General features: G+C 42.7%; 1 protein-coding gene across 1 annotated transcript in view; it reads left to right on the plus strand.

The window, feature by feature from the left end:
• LOC147120461 (voltage-gated inwardly rectifying potassium channel KCNH7-like) overlaps nt 1-18,023 on the plus strand; it is a 383,986-nt gene that overhangs the window by 313,103 nt on the left and 52,860 nt on the right. The window contains exons 8-10 of the mRNA XM_085986426.1: nt 9,761-9,966; nt 15,209-15,308; nt 15,846-16,109. Coding sequence (XP_085842552.1) covers nt 9,761-9,966; nt 15,209-15,308; nt 15,846-16,109 — 570 coding nt within the window. The remainder of the gene's footprint in view (nt 1-9,760; nt 9,967-15,208; nt 15,309-15,845; nt 16,110-18,023) is intronic.

Genomic DNA, 18,023 nt, shown 5'->3' on the forward strand with positions numbered 1-18,023 from the left:
AGGAAGAAAAAAATTATAAGCCAGTGGCCACAGCTTCTCAGCACGCAGCTGGCCGATGCTGGTTTTTCTGCCCCCTGCTGGCAGCCCAAGAGGTGTATTTTGATGCTTTGGCAACATAAGATGTAACTTATCATGCCAATAAAGCGATTTGAATTGAATTGAATTATTTAAAGGTGGTGATTCCTCCTAACTGCAGATATTTTCAACAAGGTCCGAAGCAGAAGCTATGAAGGGATTCAAACAGAAGTGGGGCAGAGTTTCTGATCGGTTGGGCTGGGGGGTTTTGTTTTGGCGTAATTCGGTCGAAATCGGTGTAACCGGCGCAAACGATCGCGGAATTTTAAGCACAAATTACGTTCCGCACAAGTCGACTTTCCGCGATCTTTTGCGCTAGTTTTAAAAGATACCGCGCTAGAAACCGGCCCCGCCCACAAAACTGGCCATGCCCCCAGGATGAATTAATCACCATTGTGAGTTTCTACTAATTGCACTCGTTTGCAGGTCTTCGAGGAGGCTCTAAAAAATTAAGCTGGTTCTATTGGCTGCAAAGACACTTATAGGCACCTTTTAAAAGCTTTTGAATTTATTTATTTTTTAAATTTACTAAGTGACTACTGTACCCAAATATAACTAGCAAATGGTTCTGTATATTTTTTTTAATCGGGTTACTCGCAGGTGATTACACTGTGATTAAAATGCTTATTTTTTTAATGATAAATCCATTTTCAGCTGTATTACTCAAACTGCACTAAGTTACCACTCTTAAATATGTGGAAATATTTTTTGAAGCAAAATTTCTTTTTTTTAAATTACGTTTTAAAAATGCTGCCCAATTACACTGGTTTTTGGCAGATTTTGCGTTCGGCGATATGCAAATGAGTTTGAGCAGAAACCCGAGAAAAACAAGCACTTTTCAAAACGGGCAATTTTGGGCACAATTTGCGCTCAGATCATCGATTGCGCCCAAAGCAGAAACTCAGCCCAAAGGATTAAAATTTTAAATTTGAGCCATTTGACCCAAGGACAGGAGGTCAGTGAGGATAAGAATGATGGGTGAGCAGGACTTAGCGTAAATTAGGATTCGGCCAGCAGAGTTTTGTAAAAACTGAAATTTACAGAGGGTGGTGGACGGGAAGGCGGCCAGAAGAATATTGGAATAATTGAGTCTGGAAGTGACAAAGGCATGGATAAAAGTTTCAACAGCAGATGGGTTGAGGCAGGGACAGGGACAGTCAAAGTTACGGAGGTGGAAGTAGGCAGTGTTTGTGATGGAGAGGATATGAAGAGTTGAACACTTAGCTCAGGATCGAATAGTGTGCCAAGGTTGTGAACAGTCTGACTCATGAGATAGTGGCCGGGCAGGGGGATGGAATATACATACGAACAATGACAAACAGGAAAAGACCCTCTGGTCCATCCAGCCTGTCCCACATAATTGTGATGCCTTGTGCATCACAATATATACACACCCCACCTAAAACCATCTGACAATCTGTCGCAAGGGTACAGATTTTGTGGCAGGGGCTAAAGATGGCGGCTTTGGTCTTACCAATGATTAACTGGAGAAAATTGCAAATCATCCAAGACTGGATGCACAGAGATAGTGGAGGGGTCAAGAGAGGTGGTGGAGAAGTAGAGCTGGGTGTTGTCAACATACAGATTGAAGCTGACTCCATCTTTAAGGATGGTGTTGTCAAGGGGAAGCTTGTAGATGAGGAAGAGGAGAAGGTCATTGATACATCCTTGGAGGCTTCACTAGTACCGAGCAGGGGCCAGAAGAGAAACCATTGCTGGAGATGCTCTGGCTATGATTGAATAGGTAAGAGGGGAACCAAGCGAGGGTAACCCCACTGAGTTGGACAACGAAGGAGAGGCATTGGAAGAGAATGGCGGGCTGTGTCAAAGGCTATAGAGAGGAGGAGGAGAGATAATGCAGTTCTCATTCACAGTCATGTTTCAGTCCTGTAGCAGGGGTAGAAATCTGATTGGACAGATTCAAACATGGAGTTGCAGGAAAGAAAGGCTCAGATTTGGAAGGCAACTACAAATTCCAGGACTTTGGAGAAAAAAGGTAGATTAGAGATGGGGAGGTAATTTTCAAAGGACAGAAGGGTCAAGGGGGTGTTGTTTGAGGATGGGGGTGATGACAACAGTTTTGAAAGGGAGGGGATCAGTACCTAAGGAGAGCAAACCGTTAACAATATCCGCTAGCTTTGGGACTGGGAAGGGAAGTTGGGTGATCAGTAGTTTAGTGAGAATGGAGTTAAGGAAGCAGAAGTGGGTCATGAGGGGTTTTGTCACAGATAATAGAGAAAGATGCTGGTTCAGAGCTTAAGCAAGGGGATGACTTGGGGGAGGTTTGGCTTGGTGGGGAAGGGGAAAGCAGATGCACCTGAATGGATGATCTCAACTTTAGTAAGAAAGAAGTCCATGAGCTCTTCACACTTGGAGGCAAGGGTGCAGGGAGAGGAATCTAAGGTGACAGTTGGTAATGGAGAAAAGAAACCAGAGTTATCTTTGCTCTCCAGGATGACTTTGGAGAAGTGACTGATTTTGGCAGTGGAGAATAAAGCCTGATAGCACTTGATTCAGCCAGATCTGATGATGGATGGCTAAACTATTTGTGCACCAGGTATGCTCAAGTCTGCACACCTTAGACTTGAGGGCACGAAGATGAAGGCCATACTATGAGGAATGACAAAAGAGTAAAGGCTTTGCTGGGGATAAGAGCATCAAAGATGGAGGTGAGGGAGTGATTACGCAAATTGACAGCTGCAGAAGTATCGTGGTGAGTGGAGGGCCAAAGGCTAAGCAGCTGGGAGTTTGAAAGTTCTGTTGTAAATGACTTGGGGAGAGTTTGTTACCTTTTGTGGATACAGAGGGAAGTGGGGTTGGAAGGGTGTAAAGAGATAGGTGGGGGGTGAGGGAGACAAAGAAGTGATCAGGGATGGCCTTGTCAGGGAATTGTATAGCAGTAATCCCTACTTTGTTGGTTATTTGAGCAGAGGATATAGGAGGCACACCACGCACAAAGTATTACCCCAGGTAGTAGGTGTACTAAAGCCAAGTCACTTTTTCAGGTACGGCTGTGGAGTGTTAAGCTAAGATGTTAGACCTCCAGTTAACCATCTGTTTAGTGCTACCAGTTGCAGTGAAGATCACCACTGAGCTCATTTTTTATACGTTTACTCCAAATGCACACATACAACAGTAGCAATGGCAAAAACTTGCATTTATATAGTGCCATAGAACCGTTAATGTAGAAAAACTTGCCAGGTACTTCACAGAGGTGTAATCAATAAAAACAACATCACAGGGGTCAGCCAAGTTGTTGGTTTGACTTTTGGATATCTGTTACTATTTCTGGCACAATGAAAGAATGGCAAATTACAAGACTTATTAAAAGTGAAATCATTTTATTTAATGAATGCATGTGGTGTTTGAGTGCCATGCAGTTTGAGTCTTCAATGTATTTTCTTGTTGTGTTTACCCCTGTTGTGTACCTCAGTGTATTGGTTATGGATGTGCTGTGTCGTTAAGTGCTTCCTTACCTGAGGGAGTATCAGTGTTCAATGAACACTGAACCAACTGACAAATTGTCTATGATTCAAAAGACCTGCTACCTGCATCTACAATTATCTCTTGAGTATCTGCATTAGGCGCAGGAGTGCCCTGTGCTGAACTTGCTGGGGGCTCATTGCTTTCTGAGGGAAATCTTCATCATTTAGATACCAAAAATGAATTTCTTTACTGTGGAATTGTAGATACGCAATGATCATCAAACATTTCTGTATGTGGTGGGGGGGGGGACCTCTTGCAAATATTGACACACTCCCAAACCCTGTCCTAACTTTTTGTAGGCAGTGTCAGTTACTTAAAAGAAAGTAGTGCTATCTCTGCAGTATTTTTTAAAATAAGTATACAGCATAAAAATAACATACTAATAAGTGAAACAAATGCAGAAAAATTCAAAAATTCGATGTTTAGAAATCTGCCAACCTCAGGGACTCCGGGATAATCTTACAGGTCGCAGTTTTGAAACCTGTGGATTTTAGTATGACTAGCAACCAAATGTTTCCTGTCAAATGATATATTAGCATAAGATGAGTATCACAAAATCCATATCATTAGATTTATAGAACCAAAGTTACACTGAGGTTGGGAGCCTTTCCATTAATCGGTATCTGTAAACATTGTTTGCCTACAGAATGATGGAATAGGCTGATAACTGAACATCTAATGCTTAGCAAGTCATGTTATAGCTAAATGCAGTGTCTCTTAAAAAAAGTACTTTGCACTTGTCAGCAAAGATGTATTGTAACACTTTCTTGCAGTTTAACCTTCAGGCGCAGGTGCTGTATTGTAAAATTAAAGCAACATTCATCAAATTGTGATATTACTTGCCTTTCCAGGTTATTGACAAATCCTTTGTATAATTAGGTTATTTTTCAATGCCTGGCTGATATTGAGCAGGTGTTCAAAGCTAAATCTTACTAAAACTACTCATTTTTCACTGGATAAATGGCCTTCAGAGTAAATCTTGACATAATGGGGCTACTCAGCGGTAAATCCATTGTAAATCTTCGCAGTGCTTGTTTTTTCTCTAAATATTTCTGAAGGCCAGGAATACTCCTTCTCTATATTAATAACATATAAATTAGCTCCTTTTTCATGTCATTTAGACAACCTACCTAAATTATTATATCATTTGTACCAAGATTCTTTTAAACTCAGCTTTCCCCGAGAGGTGGTCAATGTTCACATTTTCCATTTGTTGCTCAGAAACACTTGCTATTAAAACAATTAGTGATCTGCAATTCTTGCCCTCATTAATTTTGGTGAAGAAGTAGAGAGTGGTGGGATTTTTGATGAAAGTGCCTACAGACTGTTTTTGTCTGTTTGGTGCGGCTCTGACCAGCCTTATCTCTCTGGAAATTAATTAATCCTAGATAGGGAAAAAGCCACTTTATGCTTGTTGGTGTGCTGGAAAGTACCAATCATTGGAAACTCGAGCACAAATCCACACCATTGAGAGCTCTTCAAAAGGTGAGTGTTTAATACCAGTTCAGACCTAGTGTTAGCTTAATGAATGGGAAGATTTAGGAGTAGAGGCCGAGGGAGTGGAGCAGCTTATAGGTCCGGTCTGTTGGCTAAAACTGCAATCAGTTCATGGTGCCAGGGGGGAATCTCGCCTGTCAGCAGCAAACGTTGCAAATTCATATGCGTGCTGCCCACGATTTTCCAACTGTGACAGTTATATGTCCATTGTTGCGTAATAGTAGCAGATATCCAAAAGTCAAACCAACAAATTGGCTGACCCCTGTGATGTTGTTTTTATTGATAACCATAATTCTCTAAGGAATGCTGTATTTTCCTCTTTGATCAACCACTGGGTGGCCAACAGATAGCTTGCACTTGAAGTGCACTGCACCTATAAAGGGACCTGACAGCTCATTTAACACACCTTTTGCCTCCTCAAAAATCTCCCTCCTGTGATGCCTGATCTTCCACAGCCCTCCCCTGAAATGTGCAAGCAACTCACCAACGGTATGGAAATGATGCTCAACCATGCAAATTGGTCGTGCCTCAAACCGACCCATCCTGCCATTTCCAGGATTTTGGAAACATAGAAACATAGAAAAATAGGAGCAGGAATAGGCCATTCGGCCCTTCGAGCCTGCTCCGTCATTCAATATGATCATGGCTGATCCTCTAACTCAATACCATATTCCCGCTCTCTCCCCATACCCCTTGATTCCTTTTGTGTCTAGGAATCTATCTATCTCCTTCTTAAGTATATTCAGTGACTTAGCCTCCACAGCCTTCTGTGGTAGAGAATTCCACAGGTTCACCACCCTCTGAGTGAAGAAATTTCTCATCTCAGTCCTAAATGTCCTACCTCGTATCCTGAGACTGTGACCCCTCGTTAAAGCCCCACCCAGCCAGGGGAAACATCCTCCCTGCATCCAGTCTGTCTAGCCCTGTCAGAATTTTATATGTTTCAATGAGATCCCCTCTCATTCTTCTAAACTCTAGTGAATACAGGCCTAGTCAACCCAATCTCTCCTCATACGACAGTCCTGCCATCCCAGGAATCAGTCTGGTGAACCTTCGCTGCACTCCCTCTATGGCAAGTATATCCTTTCTTAGGTAAGGAGACCAAAACTGCACACAGTACTCCAGGTGTGGTCTCACCAAGGCCCTGTACAACTGTAGTAAGACATCCTTGCTCTTGTACTCAAATCCTCTTGCAATGAAGGCCAACATACCAATTGCCTTCCTAACTGCTTGCTGCACCTGCATGTTTGCTGTCAGTGACTGGTGTACAAGGACACACAGGTCCATTTGTACATCAGCATTTCCCAATCTATCACCATTTAAATAATACTCTGCCTTTCTGTTTTTCCTACCGAAGTGGATAACTTCACATTTATCCACGTTATACTGCATCTGCCACGTATTTGCCTACTCACTCAACTTGTCTAAATCGCCTTGAAGCCTCTTTGCATCCTCCTCACAACTCACAATCCCACCTAGTTTTGTGTCATCAGCAAACTTGGAAATATTACATTTGGTTCCCTCATCCAAATCATTGATATATATTGTGACCAGCTGGGGCCCAAGCACTGATCCCTGTGGTACCCCACTAGTCACCGCCTGCCACCCCGAAAAAGACCCATTTATTCCTACTCTCTGTTTCCAGTCTGTTAACCAATTTTCAATCCATGCCAGTATATTACCTCCAACCCCATGTGCTTTAATTTTGCACACTAGCCTCTTATGTGGGACTTTAACAAAGGCCTTCTGAAAATCCAAATACACCACAGCCACTGGTTCTCCCTTACCTATTCTACCAATTACATCCTCAAAAAACTCCAGTAGGTTTGTCAAACACGATTTCACTTTCATAAATCCATGTTGACTTTGTCTAATCCCGTTGATATTTTCTAAGCGTCCTGTTATCACATCCTTTATAATAGACCCTGCCATTTTCTGGGCAGCCTTGTAAGAGACAGATCCTTCACCACCCTCTACAAGGCAGATGACATTAGAAAGCAGTCCCAGGGGTGGGGATTCCTCACATTGGGAGTTCCTGCTTGTCTGGGTCAGACAGAACCCGTTGTAAGACTGCAGGCTGGTATGCCAAATGCGTTCAAATGGGCAGAAGTGAACCCCAACAGGTAGGTAAGAGACGCAGCCTGGACCCTCAAATTGGCCCCCCTGCACAAGGGATCTGGGGGGCCTCACATTGTCAGGAGACCCTGGGCCACCCCCTCACCACTCCCCCCCCCCCCCCCCCCGCCACCCCCCGGCAATCCTCTGGTGAAACTGGGTGGTAAACTGCCAGAGCGGATCAATGAAAATTAAATGGAATTGAAAATCAGGCCGGTTCTGTAACAGGAGAGCAATCCATTCCTGCAGTTTACCACCCAAGCAGTGAAAGTGAAATAGCCCTAGAGGAGATTTGAAAATGATTTTGCTTTTAATCTGCAATTATGCCAAAGTGTCCTAATGTTACCATCATGCATAATACACACAGGAGAAACCTAGGAGCCTGAGCACATGAAATCCTTTTTGGGTAGGTCAGGATTTTCTCTGCCAGTGTTAAGCAATTTTCTATTATTATTGTGCATTGCACAGCTGGATCACTGAAGTTAGAGAAATTTTGTTTACTTATTAGTGGATTGTTAATTGTTTGGGTAGTTTAAAAAATCAGCACGGATGCATCTCATAAAATCTTTTCAAAGGAATCATACATCTCATTCGTGTTTGTTTCTGAATTTCTTTTAACAGTTCACTATCATCCATAAAGATAGATCTTAGATTACTTGGGAAAGAAAGTTTATTTAAATGTGCATCACACCAAATGTTTGTAAGCATGACTGTGCAAAATTACCAATATATTGAATCCTGTGCAACTGCAATGATTAACCCCTAGAAACATAGAAACATAGAAGATAGGAGCAGGAGTAGGCCATTCGGCCCCTTGAGCCTGCTCCGCCATTCAATGAGATCATGGCTGATCATCCAAATTCAGTACCCGGTCCCTGCTTTCTCCCCATACCCCTTGATCCCTTTAGCCTTAAGAAATATATCCAACTCCTCTTGAATATATTTAATGTATTGGCCTCTACTGCCTTCTGTGGTAGAGAATTCCACAGGTTTACCACTCTCTGGGTGAAGAAATTCCTCCTCATTTCTGTCCTATATGGCCTACCCCTTATCCTTAGACTGTGACCCCTGGTTCTGGACTCCCTGACCATCGGGAACTTCCTTCCTGCATCTAGTCTGTCCAGTCCTGTCAGAATTTTATAAGTTTCAATGAGATCCCCCCTCATTCTTCTAAACTCCAGCGAGTACAAGCCCAATCGACCCAATCACTCCTCATACGTCATTCCTGCCATCCCAGGTATCAGCCTGGTGAATCGTCGCTAAACTTCTTCCATGGCAAGAACATCCTTCCTCAGATAAGGCGACAAAAACTGCACACAATACTCAAGATGTGGTCTCACCAAGGCCCTGTATAACTGCAGCAAGACATCCTTGTTCCTGTACTCAAATCCTCTCGCTACGAAGGCCAACATACCATTTGCTTTCTTAACTGCCTGCTGCACCGGCATGCTTACCTTCAGCGACTGGTGCACAAGGACACCCAGGTCTAGTTGCACTTCCCCTTCTCCCAATCTAGTGCCATTCAGATAATAATCTGCCTTCCTGTTTTTGCCACCAAAGTGGATAACCTCACATTTATCCACGTTATACTGCATCTGCCATGCTTTTGCCCAATCACCCAACCTGTCCAAATCATCCTGGAGTTTCTCGGCATCCTCCTCACAGCACACACGCCCACCCAGCTTTGTGTCGTCTGCAAATTTGGAGATATTACATCTAGTTCCCTTGTCTAGATCATTAATATATATTGTGAATAGCCGGGGCCCAAGGACCGATCCCTGCGGTACCCCACTAGTCACTGCCTGCCACTCGGAAAAAGACCCGTTTATTAGTAATAGAGACACCTTAAAAGTACTTCCACTTGCTTTTACTGTGAATTATTTACAAAACTTATACTTCATTTGAACAGGACAGAAATACGACCACTTCTGCTTTGAATAGAACTCCATTTACAACAAGTCTAACAAAGTCAAAAAATACTTTGTGTAAATTAAAACATTCTGTTTCAAAGCTGCAGTAATTCTTATCCAACATTCTACTTGTCCGGTTGAATTTCTCTTTCAGAAATTGAGGATTAGCCAACTAGAACTCAGCAAAACTTAGCACATAATCATCAATAAATACAATTTAATTAGTTAGAAAAAGAAAATTAAATAGGGCAAAAGAAATGGTGTGTGTTATTGATATCAAAACTGATCTGTAAAAGCCCTAGAGAAAAGAATAAAGCACTCAAGATACTATGCAGAAGCTTGCTAGTCAGCCCTAGCATTCTGCACATGTTCTCAGTTAGAGAACAGTTGTTTTGAAGTTTCAGTGGCAGCTTCATACACAAGTAGCATCTATGTTACTTCTTCTACAGAGAAGGTCAGAACTATATCATACATCATCAAGAACAATACGTCAGCACAGACCCCAGGTTGCATTCATTGAGCTACATGTTTCAATCATTTATTTAAATCTCTTTCTCAAGGTATGAAAATCAAAAGAAGTTTAGGAATTTTATGAACTTGTTGTTGGGGGGAAATAGTGACTCAAGATTTATGTCCAAGGAGCTTCGATTTTTAAAGGAACATCTGTTTCTGTCTAGGGAAAAACGATATCTTTGGTGAAATGATCCATCTTTATGCAAGACCTGGGAAATCTAATGCTGATGTACGAGCACTGACGTACTGCGATTTGCACAAGATCCAGAGGGAGGACCTTTTAGAAGTTTTGGACATGTATCCTGAATTTTCTGACTACTTCTTAACAAACCTGGAACTCACATTCAATCTACGAGATGAAGGTTCGAAGGTAACGAATTATTCACTGAAGTTATTTCCTTACAGAGTATTCTATGCAGTTAACAAAGACAACTCAAATAGCAATATGCAAACATTTTATGTTGAACTATGTACAGTACAAGCATTTTACTGTGCCATGTCGGCAGTTAGTGGCACTATACCTACACAATTTGATATCTTAAATTGTTATTGTGATGTTGAAGTGTAGAAAACTCATAAACATCAACCAACTAAAGTTAAGAATGTTCTTATTTAGTTTATTGTAATATACTTATAACAGCTAAAAATTACAACACAATTACTCCACACTGCACATTATTGTGAGATGCATATCCATTCTAAAATTGGTGATAAAGTCTGCAATTAATAATATTGTCAGCAGTAAAGAATAATGTTGGGTATGAATGTTTGTACTGCGTCCACTTGAAGGGTGCAGCAGTACAAATTACAGATTCTGTCCCTCCAAACTTGGGTTGTATCAGGAGGAAGGAATTGTTGGCTATATAACACTAGGCTATAGGTCTGTCACTGTTGAAAGCACCAGGTCACGTATTTAATTAAGAGAATTTCACAGGAAGTTTATTGGCATAATGTTAAACCATATTGGTTTAAGTCTGATTTCTGTCCAAAGTTGTACTAGCAGCAGTAAGAAAAATAAGCTTTGTAGCGGTTCGTGTAGATCGCCACTAAATAAGAGAGTTTGACTTCGACGAACTATAAATAAGTTGTTTATTTACAGGAACAGGCTAATTACATCAGGTAAGATAGCAGGTAAGATGGCTGACTGTAGGAGCACCGTGGTGTAGGTCTTGTCCCAGCGGGGACTCCACGAGGACTGAGTTCGCAGTCCTGTGGAGAGCGTGATAACGTCATCAGGCTCGCGTGCGCTTAGGCGGTCACGTGAGCTGCGCCGTTGCGTCGGTGCCTCTTCCCGGTATGGAGGCTGGCCATTGAGACCGAGGTCGCGAGGCCGGGCTGTGCCGGTGCTTGCCACGGGAGCGAAAGATCGCGTCGCTCCCGTCGGCTGGTCATTGCGGCCGAAGACGCTAGGCCGGGCTGTGCCAGCGGCCGTCCTGGAAGGCCGAGTCAGGCCGGCAGCCGCCGCACGCACATCACGTCGTACGTGACGTGACGTCAGCACGCTAGGGCGCGTCTTAAAGGGGCAATGGCCCCAACAGGTAAGTTAAAAGGGCAACGGCCCCAAAAGGTAAGTTAAACATACAGTAAGGTAAGTTAAAGGGAATTATGTATCTCAATGTAAGGGACAACCAGTGGTACCGCCACAGCTTAATATAAACACTGCCCTCTCAGATGGATGTAAAAGAGCCCATGGCATTTTGAAGAAGAGCAGGGGACCAGATCACTAAAAATAGATCTGGTCATTATCTCATTGCTGTTTGTGCACATATTGGCTTCCTTATTTTTCAATATTATAACAGTGCCTAAACTTCAAAAGTTTGGTTGTCGAGCACTTTGGGGCATCCTGGGAGTGTGAGAGGTGCTATGTAAATGCAAGCTCTTCTTTATTTCTTTCTATCAAGCTGTTTCTGCTTTTTTGCCCTGTTAATATAATCACTTCTCAAGCTTAAAGTTATCTTGTAGATCAGATCAGCTGCTATACTTATCATCACCACAGAATGTATCCTATGACAAATATTGCCTTTAGCTCAGTATCTATTTGAACACATTATTCCATTGGTGCTCATTCAGTGCCAGACAGCTTTGTTATATAAAACCTTGGGTTTGCTTGTAAGACTAACAGAAGCAATGCAACAGATGATGTCACAGTAATTAAAGTCAGACAGAGCTAAATCATTAAACAGTGTTAATGATGGCTTAACAGTTAAACAGTATCAAATTCTCTTTAAGTATTTAGTCAACGTGTTCAGACTTGAAGATGCAGGGGCAGATTTCCCTCGGGAGTTACACTCAATTACATACTTCAACCCCGCAAAATTTAACATTTCAGCATCAGCAGTGGCTCAGTGGTAGCACCCTCACTTCTGGGTCAGAAGGTTGTGGGTTTAAGTCCATGCATTCCAGACACTTGAGCACATAATCTAGAGTGACACTCAGTGCAGTACTGAGGGAGTGCTGCACTGTCGGAGGTGGTATCTTTCGGATGAGACATTAAACTGAGGCACCGTCTGCCCTCTCAGGTGGACGTAAGCACTATTGCAAATTGTCCTGGCCAATATTTATCTCTCAGCCAACACCTAAAAGCAGATTGGCCCAGAAATTCCGTTCGGAGCCTTCCCGCAGGTGCAGGGCTGCGAGCCTGAAAAATCTGTGCCTGGACCGGAGGGCTCCCGGGAGGCGCAGAATTCCGTTGATGTGCCTCCTCAAACTGCCGGTGTGCAGGGCACGCATATCCCAGAGGCGCAGCTAGTTCGCAGCATCCCTGGGATCACGTGGGCCATAGGGAGCCAATCAGAGCAGGGAATCTCCACTCATAGATTTGACAGGAAGGTCTGTCAAATCTATGGACAGAGATCAGCCCCAAAACATAAGTAAAACTTCAAATAAACTTTTTTTAAAACATCACATTTTTTAAATGGCTATAAATTACATAAATTAACTATTTTAAACAAAAATTTAAATTTTAGAAAAAAATAATTAAAGTTTTTAACGGGGCTAAAAATAAACTTACCTTTCTTTAAAGTATTTTAAAATGATAAATTAGTGGAAAACATTTTTTTTTTTTACTTTCTTCACCTCTTACCTTGTTAAAAGCAGGACTTGCGCCTGCTTTTCCAGGCGCAGCTGTTTCAGACTTACCTGGACTGAAGCAACTGTTGAAAAAACGGAAGTTGCAGCCGTATGCGCTGCCTATCCAGCGCAGGCGTTTGTCCTGTGAGGCCCTTTGAGGAGCGGAAGTTCCGGTTTCCAGCGCATGCGCGGTGCATGCGTAAAACCGGCACTTCCGTTGGCCCTACGGGTGAGTACACAACGCGTACACACCCGTATGGAACGGAATTTATGGGCCATTATTTGGTCATTGTCACATTGCTGTATGGGGGCCTCGCTGTGTTCAAATTGGCTGCATGTTTCCTATATTATAACAGTGAATACACTTCAAAAGTTCTTAATTGGCTGTAAAGCGCTTTGCGACACCTGAGGTTGTGAAAGGCGCTATATAAATGCAAGTTTTTCTTTCTTTCAAATAGATTTTTTCAGCTGCCCTGGAGGCTACCCTGAGGCAGATGCCTGAGGCCTGCCTCAGCGATGTCCCTCCCTTCTCCAAGGAGGGGCTCTCTGCTGCAGGCAGGAATCACACTAGGAGCCCGCTGGAATTATTTCAATGAGCATGACCCTGGGAAATTGGATGGGGCGTGTGGAAGTCCCAGCCTACTGAAGTTATGTTGCTGTAGGGCCTGAGAGAAAAAACAGCCGTGTAGTTATGGAACTTGGTGGGAAAGAAACTTCTGTGGAGAAGTGAGAATTTGTTAACACAATTGTAAAATAAATTTGTATAGCAAGGGGAGAAACAGAAACATCATTAAAGACACAAATCCATGGAGATATTGAATAGTAATATGATACATGTAGATTGTGCAGCCTTACACTTAGTCATGAGGGGAATTTTGCCAGGCCTGGGGAGGTGGGTTTGGAGGCAGGACTGCCGGGAAAATGGCAGAATCTGGGGGCGGGTACCCATCCCACCCTCAACCCGCCTCCGTGCCATCTTCCCAGGAGGCGGGTACCTGACCCGCGCTGGGAGCCACCTCCCCGAGGCGGGAAGGGGATTACAGCCACTTAACTGCCTGTTAACAGATAGTTAACAGGCAGTTAAGAGGATTATCCCCTTTTTACCCCGACAGTTGCGGGCTTCCCGACGTCGGGTAACCCCGCCAGGGTCAGCGAGGCGAGCAGTGGGTTTGCGGGGGTCGGAGGGTTCCAAAAGTGCACTGTGGAGGTGAGTGATGGGTGCAAGTGTGGAGAGGTAAGTATGTGAGGTGAGTGAAAAGCGATAGAAAATGTTCACTTACCTTTGTTTCTTCCTGCAGACTTCAAAAGTTGGGGAACCGGAGACTCCGGCATCTCCGCGGCAGAGATGCCAGAATGGCTGCTGCATTCTCCAATGCAACTGCCATCTGATTTCTGCTCAGGAAAGAGGTTTGGTGAGTCTTGAATACAAGGACTCAAACAACAGAGAATGTCAATCAAGGGAAAATAGTGTGGGTTGGCCAGAAGTCGATGGAGACGGGACTAAAACCCGACAAGAGGGAGTCCCGCCTCCAAAAGCTCCCCATTGGCAAAATCCAGCCCATAATGTTTGTGCATGCAGTCTAAGTCATCAATGTCATTTGCAGTGCATATGATGCTTGCTATAGTACTGTAATATCTGTTGGATTTGAAGATGGAATGTGCTTGTGGATATGACCAAAGAAGACACTTGTTATTGATCTTGGGGTTAGAATTGCTCTGGTTGCTATTTGAAGTGACATCATAAATGAATATTTCCTCTGGTTAGTACTTCTAACAAAATCATAAGCAGAACAAATAAAATCTTCATGACTGCATTGAAAATGTCGAGACACAAGCAACCAGTGCAATTCCACCTCCCCACCGCGACTCATGGGTGCTCCACTGAGTGCTGCAATATCCCAACGTGGGGTGGAAGTTGCTGCTGCCATTTCTGCACTGTTCTGTGAACACAACTCACCTAAGCTTAACTGTGCTACAAGAGATCTGACTATGACAACATAGAATATTGCCCTTAATAATCTCTAGATATCAACAAATAAATTGTTGTTTTACAATTGGAAGGGTCACAGACCTGAAACATTAACTCTGTTTCTCTCTCCACGGATGCTGCCTGACCTGCTGAGTGTTTCCAGCATTTTCTGTTGTTATTTCAGATGTTAATATTACTTATCTGAACAATGTTGAATGGACTGACGGGGGTTAGAAAAGTATGGTACCTCTACCCAGGGAGATTGAGTCAGTTTTGGCCAGTTTATGAAGCATTAGGGGTAATTTCTTTAGCTGATTGTGTAAAGGCGCCATATTAGCTTAACCCCTCCATTACACACCTCTCCTGATTGTCATTTAAATGAACATCAGGAGAGTTGTTTAGCAGGTGGCTGAGCCAATAATGCACGTTTAACACTATCAACAAAATTACTCCCCTGCATTGTGTCTCTTTATGTCCTTTAAACCTTAGTCCAGTAAAGAGTGAAATGTTTCTTTCTCATTTACTGTGATTAATCTTGTCTGAAGCCACCCACTGCTGCTCTTTCACATTCTAGGCAGACATGCTACTCAGAGCAGAAACAAGTGATGATTCAGATGAGGAGATTCCCAGACCTCGAAGAAGAAAACTTTCCTTCAAAAAGAGAACGGATGAAGGTAATTTCTCTCTTGTATGTTGTGTTGGCCCTAAAATCTGAATTTAGCAAATACAAGCAGATATTTCCAATTTAAACTTTATAATTCAGTATCGTTCTTCTTGTGTCTTTTGCAGTCTTAGGTACTGCTAGTTTTGTTTATAGGAAAAATTGCTTATTTTAAACTAGAGTTCCATTTTCATTACCATAAAATGTATTTCATGATACAACACAATGGCATATCGTATTGGAGCTTTACCTTAAACTAAGTAATGCATCTCAATTATTACTGAACTGCATGATTATATTGAAACCAGCAGACTATACAGTGGAATGTGAATGATGAGCTGGATTTATTTTTTGGATAGATTTGAAGTAATGGTTACTGATTGTTGAATGCTTTACTGGCTCTTCCTATGCAAATTACATCAGAAATCAACCATGTCCATTAATGGGAATCTATAAGAATGCTAATAATCAAAAGCCAGCCTACTTTCCAGTGTTTGGCTTATTTATAATAGCAATCTCTCACTTTGTTCAGTAATATTTGCTATTACAGATGATAATGAAGACGACTATGGGATCCATGAAGCATCCCAAGACATCCCAAGAGGTGACCGACAACATTATTATAAAAAAAGAGATTCCGAAGAGAAGCGGAGTGCTTCATCTCCCTTTTCTACCTCTGCTGATGAGGAGAAGAAACCATTATGTTCCGACATATTGGACTATCCTTCAGAGATAGAAGAGAACTGCAGACTGGGGTTTGCACAAGGATCTGAAATACAAAACAGAAAAGCTGAAAAAAGAGCTAAGATGTCAGGTGAGGTACCGGAACATAACTCAGCAAAGCTGCTGTCAGTGACTACTTCAGGGTATTAAATGTAATATGGTAAATCCCATTTCATTGCATAGTATTGAGAATGAAAAAAGTTTAGGCAATTCACCTGGCAAGTCAGCTAAACAAAAAAGCAGCCAATGGCTTTGTTAACCAAAGGTATTAGGGATATGGGGTAAAGGCCAATGGAGTTAGGTCACAGATCAGGAGCTGAATGGCCTACTCCTGTTCCTATGTTCCAAACTGAACAAAATGTTTCCCCATGTTCCCTACGGTGTCCACTCATATAGAAGGATCTCACACTCAGACTGCACTCAGAAATAATTTGCGTGTCAGCTGTGGCTCAGTTGGTAGCACCCTCGCCTCTGAGTTAGAATGTTGTGGGTTCAAATCCCACTCCAGGGACTTGAACACACAAAGCTAGGCTGACACTCCAGTGCAGTACTGAGGGAGTGCTGCACTGTCAGAGGTGCCATCTTTCAGATGGTGGACGTAAAAGATCCCAATGCACTATTTCAAAGAAGAGCAGGGGAGTTATCCCCCGTGTCCTGGCCAATATTTATCCCTCAACCAACATAACAAAAACAGATTATCTGGTCATTATCACATTGCTGTTTGTGGGAACTTGCTGTGTGCAAATTGGCTGCCACATTTTCCACATTACAACAGTGACTCCACTTCAAAAGGACTTAATTGGCTGTAAAGCGCTTTGAAACGTCTGGTGATCGTGAAAGGCGCTATAGAAATGCAAGTCTTCTTCTTCTTTTTCTTCTTCAAGGACAATGGGCAATATGCATATTCAAAGTTATAAACTGTAAACTAGCAGAAATTATTGATGCACTAACAACACTCACTGCACTTTAAAAAGTAATTCATTATTTAAAGTACTGTACATTGAAATGTTTTGGCATAAGATATATAATTGCAAGTACATTAAGTAATGTATTAGTTATGTTGTTCATTTTCTTTTATAAAACATTGATGAAAATGAATTAGTTCCAGTGATTCACATGAACTTGAACAAGTTGTAGGATATAAGTGGGATCTACTATACAGGCTACTCCACTAACTGTAAGTCTGAAAACAGAATGTTTCACTGAAGCCTCTGAGATTTTTTTTCCGATTAATTTTTTGCCTCATTTGTAAGTTATTACTTTTCCTCACATCCATGGGCCTGATTTTAAGACATCCCACCCAGTGGAAATGGGGCAGTGGTGGCCGAAAATGCTCTCAGATCACTTACCACCCTACATACGCTGGTGCATCGACCACTGCTATCTTGGAAGAACAGTAGGCCATTTTAATATGCAAATCAGGATCCTATGACGAATATAGGACCCTGATTACAATTTTGAAGAAAAAATGGGAGGAGCACGCTGAGGGACAAATGGGAGGAGCAATGCTGAGGGACAAATGGGAGGAGCAATGCTGAGGGACAAAGGGTTCTTGCAACCCTTGTGGACTATTGCGGGGACTGCGGGGAGGATGAGCAAACTGACCATGGCACCATGGTACAGGAAGCCGTTCAAGTATGGGGAGTAAAAAGGAAGGTGGTTGTAGTAGGTGACAGTTAGTTAGGGGGATAGACACTGTTCTCTGCAGCCAGGAGAGTGAGTCCCGAAGGCTATGTTGCCTACACAGTGCCAGGGTAAAGGACATCTCCTCCGGGCTGGAGAAGAACTTGGAGTGGGAGGGGGAGGATCCAGTTGTTGTGGTCCACATAGGTACCAACGACATAGGTAGGACAAAGAAAGAGGTTCTGCTGAGAGGGTTTGAGCAGCTAGGGACTAAATTAAAAGGCAGAACCACAAAGGTCATAATCTCTGGATTATTACCGGAGCCACGAGCAAATTGGCATAGGGTCAATAGGATCAGGGAGATGAATGCGTGGCTCAAAGA

The sequence above is a fragment of the Somniosus microcephalus genome, chromosome 4 (assembly GCF_052327205.1).
Source record: "Somniosus microcephalus isolate GS21.2 chromosome 4, FLI_Smic_1.0, whole genome shotgun sequence".
NCBI classification, from domain to species: Eukaryota; Metazoa; Chordata; class Chondrichthyes; order Squaliformes; family Somniosidae; genus Somniosus; species Somniosus microcephalus.